Consider the following 16,377-nt stretch of genomic DNA (forward strand, 5'->3'; position numbering starts at 1 on the left):
CACCTCGGAGTGTTGTGAGACAGGAGATTACAGGGATAAGGTGGGGAGGGTGAACGAGACACGGCTCTTCTGTACAGGGAGAATGAACAATGGAGCCACAGGCAGCACGGAGTGGGGGCCCTCACCTCCTTTCTCCTCAAATACCTTCAGGAGACGCTCCCATTGCTTCACACTCCTGAAGGTCATGTCGAAGTAGCCCCCACTGGAGAAATCTTGCAGATAGAAAATATCTGCTGCTTGGAACCCGCAGGAGGATTCTCTTCAGGAAGAAGGTCCGGTTAAATGGTGATCCTTCCTCCACCTTCTTCACAGTCACCCTGACTTGATTCATGACCCACCCCACCCCCCTCCACCTGGCCTGTGGGGCTGGCTCTAGTACAGGCCACAGCTTTGGTCTCTGAGCCTTTTCAGAAACACGGTACAGGACCGCCTTCGCCTGGCAGGAGCTGGTACTGCGGCCAATATCATTAAATAACAATTACATCCAGCAGATGGCAGTGACACACATCCAAATCCTGGGGACATTGAAAATCATAAAATGCTGCAAATCTTCAGCAGGTCAGACAGCATCTGTGCACAGAGAACCAGAGTTAAGGGACAGTTAAACATCGGGGATACAGCATATCCTGGGAGAGAGTGGATTGTGTGTAATTCCCCTCCCCAAAGATACAAAGATAGAGGATGCTATGTAAATGCACCATTGTCATCCTTCAGTGTTTGGATTTCTCCCTCAGGATTTCATGTTCCGGGTGCAGAGTGAGAAATGGAAACACAGAGAAATCCCAGCTCCAGACTGGGAAACAGGTGAAGAGATGGAGGATGGGACTGAAGCAGGGAGTAAATGAAGGAAGGAGAGACACAAGATATTTAATTTACTTTTTATTTTCACCATCTGACATTTATATTTGTATCTGATTTATTGACAGATTGGTTGTGATGTTACAAAGTATAATCTCTGAAATCAATAACACTTTCAGTAACATCCTGTTGTCAATGGGAGGTTTCTGACCCCAATCCCTGACCCAGACCCTAAACCCGGGGGTCACTGTGATGTCAGGGAGGCCCCGCCCCTTTAACAGCTGATTCTCAGAAACTGGTTTAAACCCCAAACCGTGAAGAAAGGATAAAGTTTCCCAGTGAATTTATTCCCAGTGAAGGTGTGGAGATGGGACTTGGTGTCCACGTTGTAAAATGAAACTGTCCCAGATTCATAACTGAGATAAACTCCCACCTTCCTGGGGATCAGACCGACAGGGAGAGGGAATTGAGGAGAGGAGTTTATATAAAACTGATCCTCATCCCGTTCCATGGTCCAGAGTCCATTCTTCGGAATCGGACTGACCCATCTCTTCCTCTCCACAAACTCTGAGGCTACTCCCAGATTCCAGCCCCGATTCCCCCCCACCTCCACCTCCCAGTAATGTCTCCCCGATGTGAATCCCTCTGATCCCAGGACACAGAGACAGACTGGAAACCTCTTCTCGGTGTCAGCATGACCTCTCTGGGCCCCAGTCAGTCTCAAACTCTTCAGATCCTTAGACACCTCGAGGCAGGGATTCGCTCTTTCCACATCCAGGGTCACTGAGACTGGGAGAGAAACACAGAGAATTAGAGACAGTCCCTGGGTATGGGTCTGTGGGAGGGGGATGTATGTGGAGGGTCGGGGGGGAGAGAGGGATGTGTGCTGGAGAAAGTGGGGAGAGGGGAATGTGTGCGGGGAGAGGGGAAAACGAGATGTGTGCGGGGGGAGGTGGGATATGTTTAGGGGGGGAGAGGAGGATATGTGCTGGGGAGAATGGGGAGAGGGGAATGTGTGTTGGGGAGGGGAGGGGAAAGGGGAACGTATGTGGGGGAGAGGGGAATGTGTGTGGGGAGAGGGGAGGGGGAGATATGTGCAGGGGAGGGGATAAGGGGAGCGGGATGTGTGCGGGGGGAGACGGGGAGGTGCGGGGTGGAGAGAAGGTAGGTGTGGGTGGGGGGGAGAGGGCTCAGTGTGCACGGTGGGGAGAGGGGAGAGGTGGATGTATGTATATGGGGGAGGGGGATATTTGTGCGCGGAGGGGAGCAGGATGTCTGTCCGTGGGGGGAGAGGGGGAGGGGTGCGTGGGGGGAGAGTGGGAAGTGTGCGAGGGAGAGGGGAGGAGTGTGTGAGGGAGAGGGGGAGGTGTGCGTGGGGAGAAGTGGGGGACATGTGCATGGGGGGAGAGGGTGAAGTGTGTGCTTTGGGGAGAGGGGGATGTATGCGGGAGAGGGGGAGAGGCGGAATTGTGCAGGGGTGAGGGGAGAGGGGGACATGTGTGTGTGGGGGGGAGGGGGATGTTTCTTCAAGCTTTATTCAAGCTTTTTCTCTCAGTTTACACCCAATGTGTGGAATGAGCTACCAGAGGATGTGGTGGAGGCTGGTACAATTGCAACATTTAAGAGGCATTTGGATGGGTATATGAATAGGAAGGCTTTGGAGGGATGTGGGCCGGGTGCTGGCAGGTGGGACTAGATTGGGTTGGGATATCTGAGAGCATGGACAGGTTGGACCGAAGGGTCTGTTTCCATGCTGTACATCTCTATCACTCGATGACTCGATGACAATGGATTGCAGCTCCAGCTGCCTCAGTAAGAACAAGCTCCTGTTTGTTGGAATCCCCACTATCATTCATTATTTTCCAATATCATGGGGGAGTGAAATGTGTTCCCACAAAATTGAAAATGGAAATGCTGAATCTGTTCTCAAAATATCAATTAAATCTCCTGAAATCCAATGTCATGGAAAGGAATTCAGCTGGTACTGGGTAGACTTAGGTAGGGCCATTGGGAAAGAGCTTTATTGAAACAGTGGGGACAGGTCAGAGAATGTTCACTCAGTGGGTTCCTGGGATGAAGCTGTTCCCCTGTGATGAAAGGTTTCAGGCTGGGGCTGTACTCATTGGAGTTTAGAGGAACGAGAGGTTCTTATTGAAATGTATAAGATGGTGAAGGTGTTGACAGAGTAGACATTGAGAGGCTGTTTCCCATCGTGGGGTAACCTGGAACCAGGGACAGAGTTTCAAAGTCAGGGCCCTACCAATTAACATGGATTTTGCGTCTTCGGATCATTAATCTTTGGAATTCTCTCCCCCTCGAGAGCAGTGGAGCCCAGTTCATTGAATATATTGGAAGCTGAGTTAAACAGGTTTTTGATCAATGAGGGAGTTGAAGATTGTGGGAGTCAGGCAGGAAAATGGAGTTAAGGTCACAATCCGATCTGCCGCCATCTTTATGAATGACAGGGCAAGCTCTTGGGGTCATTCCATACACAGGTGGCAGGGTACGTGAAAATGTTGTCCCTTAAATCCATTTTAAACCTTTACACCCTCATCTGAAACTAATGCCCTCTAGTTTTGGACTCCCCTACCCGAGAGAAAGCCTTGTTTGTTTACCCGATTCATATTCCTCGTGATTTTACAAAACTGAAAAAGGTCACCCCTCATCCTCTGACGCTCCAGGGAAAATAGCCCCAGCTGATTCAGTCTCTCCTTATTGTTCAAACGCCCCAAAGCAGGCAACGTTCTTGTCAACATTGTACGAACCCTTTCAAGTCCTACAATGCCTTTCCCATAGCAGGGAGTCCATTGAATGCAGTAATCCAAAAGTGACCGAATCAATGTCCTGTACAGCCACAACATGACATCCTAACTCCTTTACTCAAGGCACTGAGCAGTAAAGGCAAGCATACCAGATGCCTTCTTCAAGGGCTTTTGCCCGAAATGATGATTGTCCAGCTCCTGGGATGCTGCATGACTTGCTGTGCTTTTTCCAGCACCACTCTAATCTTGACTCTGATCTCCAGCATCTGCAGTCCTCACTTTCGTCTTTTTCAGTACCCTGTCCACCTGCGATTCCACTTTTAAGGAACTATGAACCTGCACCAGCTGACACGCGCACATCCTCCACAGGTCAGCTGGGTCTGTGACCATGAGGAACACCGTGTCAGTGTAAGCCAGAAAAATCCCCTCCACCCCGGCCTGTGCAGAGCCAAACCTGAAAGGCGCTCACACAAGAGGCACAGGAATGGCTCCACACAGAGAGAATAAAGCTGGGTGGAGAGGGGCCAGCCCTGACACACTCCTCTCCCACAGCGTAGGGGCACCGTCAGGGACCAGTTAACCTTCACTGGGCACTCCACGGCGGGGTACAGAACTCCGATCCTGGCGACAAAATGTGTCCGAAACTCGAAAGCTGACATACTCCTGAGGTGCCAAGGGGAGTCGAATGTGCCCTGGTAAAGATTTTGTAGTTTGTGCTGAGGAGGGAGACCAGGCACCAATTCTTTAACAAACAGATATCCCCTTCTTAGGCAACAGAGTGATGACAGCCCTGCACCAAGAAAGGGACATCTCTCCAGTTGTGATACATTCCTCCAGGATATCCCAGAATGCCCGAAGGAACCCCATGGAAAGACGGTCGAGTGCACGGGTCAGCTCCAAACTCAGAGGGGCATTGAGCCTCTCGGCGCCCTCGGGGCTGACCTGCCACAGATCTTCCCACAGAACTCTGCGAGCTTCCTCACTGGACGGATCCGGAGAGAGAGCCCGGTAATAGGCCTTCACTTGGGCCCTGATTCCCTCCAGATCCAAGATGAGGGATCTGTCATTGGTACAAAGAGCTGCTGGTGGATCCCGGGCCCTTTTCCCAGTGAGTACAAGACGGAGGAGCCCCGGGTCAGGATCCTGAAGGAACTGGATCCGTGATCTCATGTACACACTCCGGGGCCCAATGAGCTGCAGATCCCGGACCGCGGCCTTCTTCTCATCATACACCCACCCACAGGGCCGGGTCCACATCGGGCTGACTGAGACGTGACTCCAGATTGAGCAGCTCCTTCTCCAATCCCTCGATCCTGGATTTCTGCCTCTTCCTCACTGACCCTCACACAAACTGCTGACAGAGAGACAGGCATGAGCCTTACCCACATCCCACCATAGCCTCAAGGAAAGGAAGCACAACCCCAACCCTAATCCCTCCACTCCTCCTCCAGCCGGCCCAGAAGTGACAAAATAACCCCCAGAGCTGCTCATCTTTGAGAAGCAGGTTGTTAAAGGGCCAGTACGCCGACCTCACCCTGATGCTGAACGGAACAAGCTCTCCCCGACACCAGGTTGTGATCAGAGAGCATTCTCTGTCACATGGAGACCTTCAGAACATGGGAGATGTACACCCTGGAAATGTCAAGTTGGTCAATTCTGGACACTCTAACCCCAGGCCCCACAAAGGGGAAGGCAATGGAATCGGGATAGAGAGTTCACCAGATATCTACCAAGTCTTAACCAAGTGTTAGGACACAAGGTGTATCTTTTCTATGTTGCTGGTTAAATTAGCAGAGGGGTTTACCCTGTGTTGTAACAGTTTGGGGGCTCGTTACCAGGATTTGAACAGTTTGTGTCCCGTATTCGTGGTTTAAACAGGTTTAGACAGATTTGAATAGATTTGGGGTACGGTAATGCCCAGTAGATTTAAACACTTGCAGGTTATTATCCCAGATCTTTAATAAAACATAGGTGAGACAATTTATTTAATTTCGGTGACTTGTGGTTCGTTAATTTAAAAGTGAGAGAAATGGCTCTTCAAATTGTGAAAGATGTTCTGCGATTTGAAAGTGATTCTCAAATTTGTCAAGAAAGTTTAGAAGGAAAGAAAAAGGCCATACTTTTAGAATTAACAAATAAGTTATGACAAAAGTCAAGCTGAAATTGTAAGGGAGTTATTCAAACACTTAGGTGTGTCAGAGAAACAGACAAGTGTAGTTGAGGTAGAAAATCTTATATTAGAATTGAGGAAAATGGAGTTAGAAGATAAAATAAAAGAGACTGAGAGGAAAGAGAGAAAAGAGAGAGAGTGGAAAAAGAGAGAGAGAGGAAAAAGAGCGAAGGTTCTGAGCTGAGCAAAGAGAGAGAAGAAAGGGAGAGAGAAGAAAAGGAGACACAAAACACAAAAATCCTGCCCTCACTAGCTCGTAGCACTGGGCGTAATCCAGATATTACCATTCTCGAGGACCTCCTTTTTAAATACCTGCCTAACTCTCTGTAATCTCCCTTCAGAATCTCAACATTTCCCCTTACTATGTCGTTGGTTCCAATGTGGACAATGACCTCTTTCTGGCCCCTCTCCCCCATAAGAACATTCTGCAGCCTCTCGGAGACATCCTTGATCCTGGCACCAGGGAAGCAACACACCATCCTGATGTTTCGCTGCTGGCCACAGAAACATCTGTCTGTACCTCGGACTAGAGAGTCTCCTAATACAATTGATCTCTTGGAAGCCGACGTACCCCTTATTGCCCAAACAGTTCCTCCAAGATCAGTTGTGAATTTCACTGTTTGTTAATTTTCCCAGACGCACTCCGATGTCCAGCGATACATGAATTCAAATAACAGAGGCAGTAACTGTGCAGGTTCACTGTGGTGTCGGTTTCTTTCTCAAATGGGGCAGAATATTGTCCTATTATTAGAGAATATCTCCGCCTCCTCCCCCTCCCCAATATAGGGGGAAAGCAGCTGAAGATTTCTGGCAAAAACACTCCCCTGAGAATTCCTACAGAAATGCCCTTGAGCTGAGATGATTGACCTTGAATAATCACAGCCATCTTTCCTTGTGCTCAGTTTCACTCCAACCAGTGGAGAGTTTTCCCCAATTCCTGTTGACTTCAGTTCTGGGAGAGCTCCAAGCCCAATACTGTGTCGATGTCAATGACAGTGAAAGCCGTTATTATCCAGCTTTCTTTATAACTGAGCATTAATTACACTGTCATTAATATTTATACACATAACAATCCAAATTTTAAAATAAGAATCAGGACAAAGGAACTGATCTGAGCTTTACCAGGTTTAATAGTTTTCGGCATTTCGTTCCACACGGGAAATGGTAAAACAATGTTGAAATTTTCAGTAGACAGGGCACCATCTGTTAGTGAGAGCTCATTACTATTATCACTAATCCTGCAAACAAAACAAAATAATTGTTGTAAATTCATCACAAACACTTCCCTGAATAATTTTACTGAGTTTCAGTCAAGTACGTGTCCTACCTCCTCTCCTGAGATGCTTCCTCCTGAAACAAACAGGACACCAATCTGAGTTGACAGAGACTGACTGTTTATATCTAAAAAGCAGCAATTGCACTCACATTGTTACAACCTGCTGAGCATTGTCAATTCTGATTATTGCAGACATGGAATAGAAAGAGGATGGAACACAAAGGATATTGAAGAGCAGGAGAAGGTCAAAAAATTCAAATAACTGCAAAGGATTGAAGGAAACATTAATGTATTTTACTGAAGGAAACATCTGAATTGAAAGTTTGTAATTATGAAAGGGATTGATCCCATAGATTTAGTCAACACGTTTCAATTTCTCAAGAACCTGAAACCTGGACTATATGAACATAATCTAATTACAAATAAATCCAATGGGGAGTTCAGGAGAAAGATTGTTATCAAGAAAGTGATGGGAATATGGAATCCACTGTCACTCAGTACGATTGATACAAACGTATGAACAGAAAAGTAGGGAAAACCATGAGGGAGAAAGGAGCAGAGGGAGATAGTGATGGGGGAATGAAGGAGGATGGGTGACTGCATCATGTTGGGACTGTTCACAGTCACTTTCACTGAACCAATCTGAAATATAATCCCTCACCTTCAGAAATACCACTCTGTCTTTTTGTTCCAACTGTTTCTCCAACGTTGAGAGTTTCTCATGAAGAGAATTTAAATTATCTTGAATTTTACAGAGATTTCGCTCCATTGGTTTGAGAATGTTTTCCTCTTGTTCCCTGAGATCTCGGAGTAAACTCTGCTCTTTCTCAGTCAGCATCTGGTGCATTTTAGTGAACTCAGATTTGATGCGGGTCTGCAGGCTGCAGGATTCCTCCTGTTAGGGGAAATATAAATACAATATGTTTCTGCAAAAAAAAACAAATGAGCAAATCAAATTTTGAAAATCAGCTCTGGGAGATTTTACCTGAATTTGGGAAATCTTCTGTTTCTGCTGCTGCTCCATTTCTAGAGCCGCCGCTTTCTTCCCGGTGAGAGATTTCAAAGAAGATTTCACCCGATCCTGGGATTTGGGGGAAGAAAATCAGAAAATAAAAGTGTTTGACCATGAAAATGTGATGAAATAATCAGGGGATGGAATCTGTTTCCTTTTACCTTGTAGATTCCAACAGCCTCTTTAACCAGGATGAAGCAGTGCTCCCTGTGTTCCCAGGAATCTCTACAAATCATTTTTTCGTCAGTTTCACAAAACAGCTTCAGTTCTTCCTGATGTTCCTCACAGTGATGGTTACTTTCCTTCTCTTGTGGATTCAGATTTAATGTTCGAGCTTTCTCGGTCAGATTCGCTAAGGCCCTGCTGCCTCTGAGGTTTCTTTCTGGAAACTCCTGTCTACATTCCGGGCAGGAGTTTATCTCTTGCTTTTTCCAACTCTGGGTGATACAGGAGCTGCAAAAGTTGTGTTCACAATCCAGTGGAGCCAGATCAGTTAATAATTTCAGACAAATGGGACAAATTACCTCCTTGGTCAAACTCTGGACCTGCTGTGTGGAATCCATGTTCACCCTCAGCACTTCCTGAGTCAAACCACTTTCAGTTTCAATGTGATTGCTTTTATGAACACATTCAGTTCAAATGTTCCTGGTGAAATTCGACGGAAGACTTGAGAAGTTATTATTGTACATTAATCAATTTCCCATCCATTGTTCCATATCAAAGTGAAATGTGGAGCAGTGGTCGGGAGAAACAGAGTGAAGGGACTGAAGGAGAAGATTGGAACAAAAGTGCTCAGGGTGAAAGTCCATAGAGTGTTGACAGTGGGAGTGGTGGAAGGAGGAGGGGAAGAGATTACATTGTAACCCTGTAAGTAACAGAAATGCTGCTGTTCCCCTTCACATACTTGCACCTCTGAGTGATAACTTTGTTAATTCACTTGTGGGACATGGGCATTGTTGAATGTGCAGTATTTGTTGGCAGTCCTGAGTTGCCCCTTGAGAAGGTGATGGTGAGCTGCCTTCTTGGACCATTGCAGTCCATTTGCTGTAGGAAGACTCACAATGCCATCAGGGAGTGAGTTTTGGGATTCTAACTAAGCAACAGTGAAGGAATGGTAATACAGGATGGTGAGTGGCTTGGAGGGGAACTAGCAGGTGATGGTGTTCCCATGTATTTGCTGCCTTTGTCTTTCTATATGGAAGTGGTTGTGGGTTTGATAGGTCTGTCTGAGGAACTTTGGTGAATTTTGCGGTGCATCTTGTAAATATTACACACTACTGCTACTGAATCTCAGTGATGGAGGGAATAAATGTTTGTGACTGTGGAGCTGGTCAAGCAGGGGCTGCTTTGTCCTGGATGGTGTCAAGCTTCTTCTTGGAATTGCACCCATCCAGGCAACTGGGGAGTACTCCATCACACTCCTGACTTATGCCTTGTGGATGGCTTTGGGGAGTCAGGAGGTAAGTTATCTGCTACAGTATTCTGAGTTTTTGACCAATTTTTGTAACAATGGTGTTCATGTGGCAAATCCAGTAAAGTTTCTGGTCAATGTTAAGCCCCTGGATGTTGATAGTGGGGAATCCAGTGACAATATCACCATTGAATGTGAAGGAATGTTGGTTAGATTGTCTCTTATTGGAGTTAGTCATCTGGCCTTTGTGTGACATAAGTGTTACTTGTCATTTGCCAGACCAAGCCTAAATATTTTCCAGATCTTGTTACATTTGAACATGGATTGTTTCAGTGTCTGAGGAGTTGCGAATTGTGCTGATCATTGTGCAACTTTTGGTGAACATCTCTCTTTCTGACCTTATGAAAGAGGGTGGCACGGTGGCTCAGTGGTGAGCACTGCTGCCTCACAGTGCCAGGTACTCAGGTTCAATTCCCGCCTCAGGCAACTGTCTGTGTGGAGTTTGCACATTTTTCCTGTGTCTGTGTGGGTTTCCTCCAGATGCTCCAGTTTCCTCCCACAGCCCAAAGATGTGCAGGTTATGTGAACTGACCATGCTAAGTTGTCCATAGTGTTAGATGGATTAGTCAGGGGTAAATATGGGGGGGTGGGTTTCTCTTTGGAGGGTCGGTGTGGGCTTGTTCGGCCGAAGGGCTGTTTCCATACTGTAAGTAATCTAATCTAAAGTTTAAAAGAATGTCATTGATGCAGCTGCTGAAGATGGTTGGGCTGAGGACACTACCCTGAGGAACTCCAGAGATATCCTGGAGCTGAGATGATTGACCTCCAATAAACATCACATCTTCCTATGTGCCAATATGACTCCAACCAATAGAGAGTTTGCTCCCTGATTCCCACTGATTCCAGTTTTACTGGTACCTAACAACAGGAGTGGGTCTGGATGATGTGTTTAACCATGTGGGACCCATAGCTGGAATGTGTTGTACAGTACACCCTTTAAATCCCTAATGCAGATCATTCTCTCACGGTCACTTTGGGAGAGACATCTCTCTCTCTCTCTCTTTGTGCTGGAACTAGTCACCAATTTGTAATGTCACTATTTGTTTGAATCCAACACCAGCTGTGTATTGATTTAACTTTCTTGCTTTAAGAGCTCAAGTGACTGAACTGAGGTAACTTCCAAATGTTGTGGGATTTGTGAGAGGGACCCTGTGTATGTTGTCACACACGGATTCCAACAAGCTGCAACACTGGAATGTGGAAAACCTGCTCAGATATATCCTTACCACAAAACAGAAACATGACAAATCCCATCTGGACAATGACTGACATATCAGGCTCCTCTCGATCCTCAGTAAAGTGATGGCAGGAACCATTCACAGAATGAGCAAGCTGCACTCACTCAGTGATATCCGACTCACTGAGGCTATGTTTAGACTCCACCACGACAACTTTACCTCTGACCTCATTAGATCATGGGATTTTGATTTTTCAGTTGTGTGAAGGTAACTAATATGCTTTGGAAACTATTGGTTATGGAACGATCTGATGGTGTAACATGTTTACAGACAGGTAGAGAAGGATCAGTAGGGTTGGTAGGTGATGATCGCAACAATCTGGATATCTTCCTCCCGAGGCCCTCTTTATTAGGTAGATAGATCCTGTTTCTCACAAGCCTGTCAGTTACAGGAATCCAATACTCAGAAATATCCTCAGTCCTGCTGAGTGCCATGAAATTTTCCTTCCCACTATCCTGAATACTTTGTCTTTGTTCACAGATTCTGAGTCTTGAAGCTTAATAAATTCCAAGCAAAGAGGGTCCCAAAGTCTGGTTTCTCCTAAACTGGAACATTGCATCTGGATTTGGCAGCTCACTTTAAGAAGAGTATAACAACGTTAGAGAGGTTGCAGGAAAGATTAAGAGGGTGGGATGTGTCCAGGAGTGAAGTACTTCTATATGTGGATAGGACACCTGGGGCTGTTTTCCTTAGAGAAGATAATGTTGAGAGGAGATTTGTTAGAATAATTCAAAATAATGAAAGCTCTGGACACAACTAATCAGGAGAAACTGAACCCATTGGTGGAAATGGTCAAGAACAAGCTCAAGTACCTCCTTTTCCTGAGATAGAACATAGATAGAACATAGAACTATACAGCGCAGAACAGGCCCTTTGGTCTTTGATGTTGTGCCGACCTGTGAACTATTTTCAGCTTGGCCCCCTACATTATCCGAAACTCATCCATGTGCTTATCCAAGGATTGATTAAATCTCCCTAATGTGGCTGAGTTTCCTACATTAGCAGGTAGGGCATTCCACGCCTTTACCATGCTCTATGTAAATAACCTTCCTTTGACATCTGTCTTAAATCTATCACCCCTCAATTTGTAGTTATTTCCTCTCATACAAGCTGACGCCATCATCCTAGGAAAAATTCTTTCAGTGTCTGCCCTATCTAATCCTCTGATCATCTAGTATGTCTCTATCAAATCCCCCCTTAGCCTTCTTCTTTACAATGAGAACAGATATATGAAGATAAATGTATTTCTGTGGTGAGAGGATAACATCTGGAATGCACTGCCTGAGAGTCTGGTGGATGCAAAGGCAATCATGCCTTTCAACAGAGAATTGGACCACGAACTGAAGAGCAAACATTTGCAGGACTAGCGGGAAAAAACAGATAAATACCAACAATGAATTGTGAGTAAGAGAGCTAGAACAGACAAGACAGACTGAATGGCCTCTCTCTGTGTATAAATCTGAAAGCCAATTTAACAAGAGCTTTCTCATGGTTTATAAAATAGAGGAGAATGTAGGAACTACATTATAATATTTCAATTAGCATGACCATTCAAATATTGCCATATTGTCAATTCATAAAGTGAATTTAATCTCTCCTTTTCAAACAAATTCAATCCAATAGATATTAGGAGCAATTTCAAAAGTTGCTAACAACATTAATCCCATGTCAAAAATAATCCATTGATTATGAAGTGCTGAGGAATTCCCAAGCAATAACACGGAGATATGTTACAGCAAGATCTTTCTCAGTCTCTTATCAACACATTTTATTTCTCTGTTTCACTTCCCTCTTTCTGCTCTCACACTGAAGCTACAGCCTTTGCTGCTGATGATGGACACACAATATTTTGTTCTGGTCAGCACTGTTTCCATATCAGCCTCGCCCAGAGGCAGCAACCATTTTTGCTGAAGAGACTTTTTAAAATAAAAATACCGAAAATAGAAAATATTCAGAATGACCAGGTGAAAATTGAGCATTTCTCAGCCAATTGCCCCATAAATTGTCACATGAGTCTGCTTGAATGTATAATTTCTGTACTACTGTAAATAAAATACACGTAAAAATGAGCCACAGAGTCATACAGCACAGGAGAGACCTTTCAACTCATTGGTTTTGCACCAGCGTAGCTACAGGAATCCATCTTTCCAACTCTTGGCCTGTTGCCAATGATATTTCAAGTTTTCATTCATATACTTTTAATAAGTTGTGCCCTCCCAGGCAGTGCTGGTGGAAAAAGGTTTTCCTCAAATACTGCAGAGACCTCCTTTCCTTCATCTGAAACTATGTCCCCTCATTATTGACCCTGTACCTAAGGACAGCAGCTGCTCCCTATCCCTCCCCAGCATTCCCTGCTCTAAAGAAAACAACCTCGGCCTATCCAAACTCTCTTCATAGCGAAAATGTTTGAGCTCAGGGAATATGCCAGTGAACCTCCTCTACACACTCCCACTATACAACCACATCCTTTCTTTAGTGAGGAGACCAGAACTGCAACAGTACTCCAGTGGGGCCAACCCAAACTCCTGTACAGCTTAAACATAACATCCCTGCTCTTATCATCTGTGTATCAGCTAATAAATGTAAGCACGTTCTTAACTTTATATTAGCATGTTCATCCATTTTCATGGATGTATGGATAAGCTCCATAAGATCTCTCGGAGCTTCCTAGTTTTGTGTCATTCATTGAGTATCCCTTGTTTTGTTACTTCTTCCAAAGTGCATCACCTCACACTTTTCAGGAATAAATTCCATCTGCCATTGATCTGTGTTTTTGACCAAAACCTTGATAACTTCCTGTAACCTAAAACATGGTCACCCCCTTAAAAATTCCATCAAATGGCTCTCCTTGATCACATCTTGCCCCTCCTAGTGGAGGTTAACTCTCTCCTGGATATTTTCCAATAGTATCCCTACCACTCATGTGAGACTCACTGGTCTGTAATTCCCTGGTTAATCTCTGATAACCTTCTTGAAAAGTGGAACCACCTTAGCTAATCTCCAGTACACTGGCATCTTCTCTGTGGCCCAAGAGGAATTTAACACTGGGGGTCAGAGCCCCTGTAATTTCTTCCCTGCTTCTCACAGCAACCTCAGATATATCTTTTCTGGACCTGGGAATCATCCACTGTCAAAGAATCTGCTTTACCTACTCCTCCCCCCCCCGCCCCTCCCCAACCCATGTAAATCTGCTCATAGACGTCACAGGACCTCTCCTTGAATTCTGTATCAACATGCTCCTTCTCCCAAGTGAAGTCAGAAGTGAAGTATTCATTTAATACCCTACCAATGTCCTCCAGCTCTACACATAGAGTGGCTCCTTGGTCCCAAATGTGTCTTCTTTCTCTGGTTATCTTACTGCCCCGAAATGTGAGGTAACATATTTTAGCAGAAGAAGTGTGGAGAGACAAAACAGGCTCAATGGTACAACTTTGAGGAGAGTACAGCAGCAGAAGGACCTTGGGTCTCATGTGGATGTTTCTCTGAAAGTTGCCAGGCAAGTTGAAACATTTGTTAACGCAACTTGTGGGATCCTTTGGTTTATAAATAGAGGCACAGAGCATAAAAGCAAGGAAGTGATATAACACTTCTACACATCATTGGTCAGATCACATTTAGAGTATTGTGTTCAGTTCTGGGCACCTAATTTAAGAAAGGATGTTAAAGTCGTCGAGAGTTCAAAGGAAATCTATTACGGAATGAGGGATTTTACGAGTGAAGGAAAAGTTTAGTGAAATTGGTCTTCTCCTTGATGCAGAGAAGGTGAAGACATAACCTTATTGTTGGGTGTTCAAAATAATAAACAACTTTCACAGGGTTTAGGAGGATATTCTGTTTCCACTGGGTGGAAGAGAGAGAGAGAGAGAGAGAGAGAGAGAGAGAGAGAGAGATAGGGCTGAAAATTCGGATTAACTGCTTATCCCTTTTGGAGTCAGTAAAGACAAGTGATTCAAATGGCCTAATTCTGTACTGTAATATCCTACAATCTAAGGTATGTGTGGAGAACTGATGTGCATGTAGCTCTGTGTCTGTGTGTGTGCGTGTATGTTGGGGGGATGTGAATATGTGGGGAAGAGTGAGTTGGGGAAACGATGTATGTATGTTTGACCCAGTTCAGTTTCTCGTCAATGTTAACATCCAGGATATTGTGGTGATGGTGATGAATTGCATTACCATGGATGTCAGGGCTGATGTATAGATTCTGTCTTGTTGGAGATGCTCACCTCTTGTCACTTTTATGGGCTGATGTATAGATTCTGTCTTGTTGGAGATGCTCACTGCTTGTCATTACTTGTCACTCATCAGTGTTAATATTGTCTGGTTTTGCTGTATCTGACCATGAACTGCTTCTCGATTTGAGTGGTTGTAAATGGTGCCAGAAATTGTGCAATCATCAGCAAACCTCCCCATCTCTGGCATGAATCAGAGGTAACATTCACGATGAACAAGCTGCAGATCATTGAGCGTACAACACAGGAATGAGGAGCTGATGTTGTGATAGCCAGTGATAGAAATGTTTGACCTCAAAATAATCACAGCTATTCTCAAATGTGTTCAGTACAATTCCAACCAGTGGAAGATTTCACCTGATTTCAGGCTCACTGAGGCTTCTTGGTGTCACACTCAGTCATATGCTGCCTTGATGGCAATGATATTCAAGGTTATATTAATCCAGGTTTCTTGATAATGCAGTACCTAAATATACTTTTTGATATTTGCATATATAACAATTTAAATTGTAAATTATAATCAGCACAATGGAACTTATCTGACTTTTTATTGGGTTTAATAGCCTCCACCATTTCTGTCCACATTGGAAACATTAAAAGGATGTTGGATTTTTCAATGGACCAGACACCATCTGTTAGTGACAGCTGATTACCAGTTTCATCACTAATCCTGTAAATATTAAACAGTTTATCATGAATTCACCACAAAGACTTACCAGAGTAATTTCATCAATTTTCAATCCTTTTCAAGAAAGTGCGTGTCCTACCTCCTCTTTCGAGATGCTTCCTCTTGAAATAAAAATAAACACAAATCTGAGTTGACAGAGACTGACTGTCCACATCCAGAAAGCAGCAAATACACTCACATTGATGCTAGCTGCTAAGTTATCATTTTTAAGACAACTAATTAATGGTGCATGAGTGTCACTGGCTCAACCAGCATTTATTGCCCATCCTCAAGATGGACAAGGGAGAGCCAGTGGATATAGTGTACCTGGACTTTCAGAAAGCCTTTGAAAAGGTCCCACATAGGAGATTAGTGAGCAAAATTAGGGCACGTGTACTGACTTGGATTGAAAATTGGCTAACTGACAGGAAACAAAGAGTAGTGATAAACGGGTCACTTTCAGTGACCAGTGGGGTATCACAAGGTTCAGTGTTGGAACTGCAGCTGTTTACAATATAAATCAACAATATAGATGAAGGCATTAAAAGTAATATTAGCAAATTTGCTGATGACACAGAGCTGGGTGGCGGGGTGAAATGTGAGGAGGATATTATGAAAATACAGTGTGACTTGGACAGGTTAGGTGAGTGGATGGATGCATGGCAGATGCAGTTTAATGTGGATAAATGTATGGTTATCCACTTTGGTGGCAAGAACAGGAAGGCAGATTACTATCTAAATGGAGTCAAGTTAG

The 16,377-nt window shown here is 44.6% G+C and overlaps 1 protein-coding gene across 1 annotated transcript; it reads right to left on the reverse strand.

The window, feature by feature from the left end:
- Positions 1-1,012: 1,012 nt before the first annotated feature.
- Positions 1,013-8,590, reverse strand: LOC140455014 (zinc-binding protein A33-like). Its single transcript, XM_072549688.1, has 6 exons — positions 8,180-8,590; positions 7,992-8,087; positions 7,668-7,901; positions 7,058-7,080; positions 6,853-6,968; positions 1,013-1,587 (listed from the first exon to the last, which is right to left on the reverse strand). Exons 1-6 carry the CDS (start codon positions 8,579-8,581, stop codon positions 1,073-1,075), a joined length of 1,386 nt encoding a protein of 461 aa, XP_072405789.1. The 5' UTR covers positions 8,582-8,590; the 3' UTR covers positions 1,013-1,072.
- Between the last annotated feature and the right edge of the window lie 7,787 nt (positions 8,591-16,377).

This window comes from Chiloscyllium punctatum, chromosome 30, assembly GCF_047496795.1.
Source record: "Chiloscyllium punctatum isolate Juve2018m chromosome 30, sChiPun1.3, whole genome shotgun sequence".
In the NCBI taxonomy this organism is placed as follows: domain Eukaryota; kingdom Metazoa; phylum Chordata; class Chondrichthyes; order Orectolobiformes; family Hemiscylliidae; genus Chiloscyllium; species Chiloscyllium punctatum.

Coding starts and splice junctions, on each gene's coding strand:
- LOC140455014 (XM_072549688.1), bottom strand. CDS start 8,581: ATGGATTCCACACAGCAGGTCCAGAGTTTGACCAAGGAGGTAATTTGT. Junction 7,902..7,991: donor AGAAGATTTCCCAAATTCAG/GTAAAATCTCCC, acceptor TTCCCCTAACAG/GAGGAATCCTGCAGCCTGCA. Junction 7,081..7,667: donor ACAGAGTGGTATTTCTGAAG/GTGAGGGATTAT, acceptor TGTTTGTTTCAG/GAGGAAGCATCTCAGGAGAG.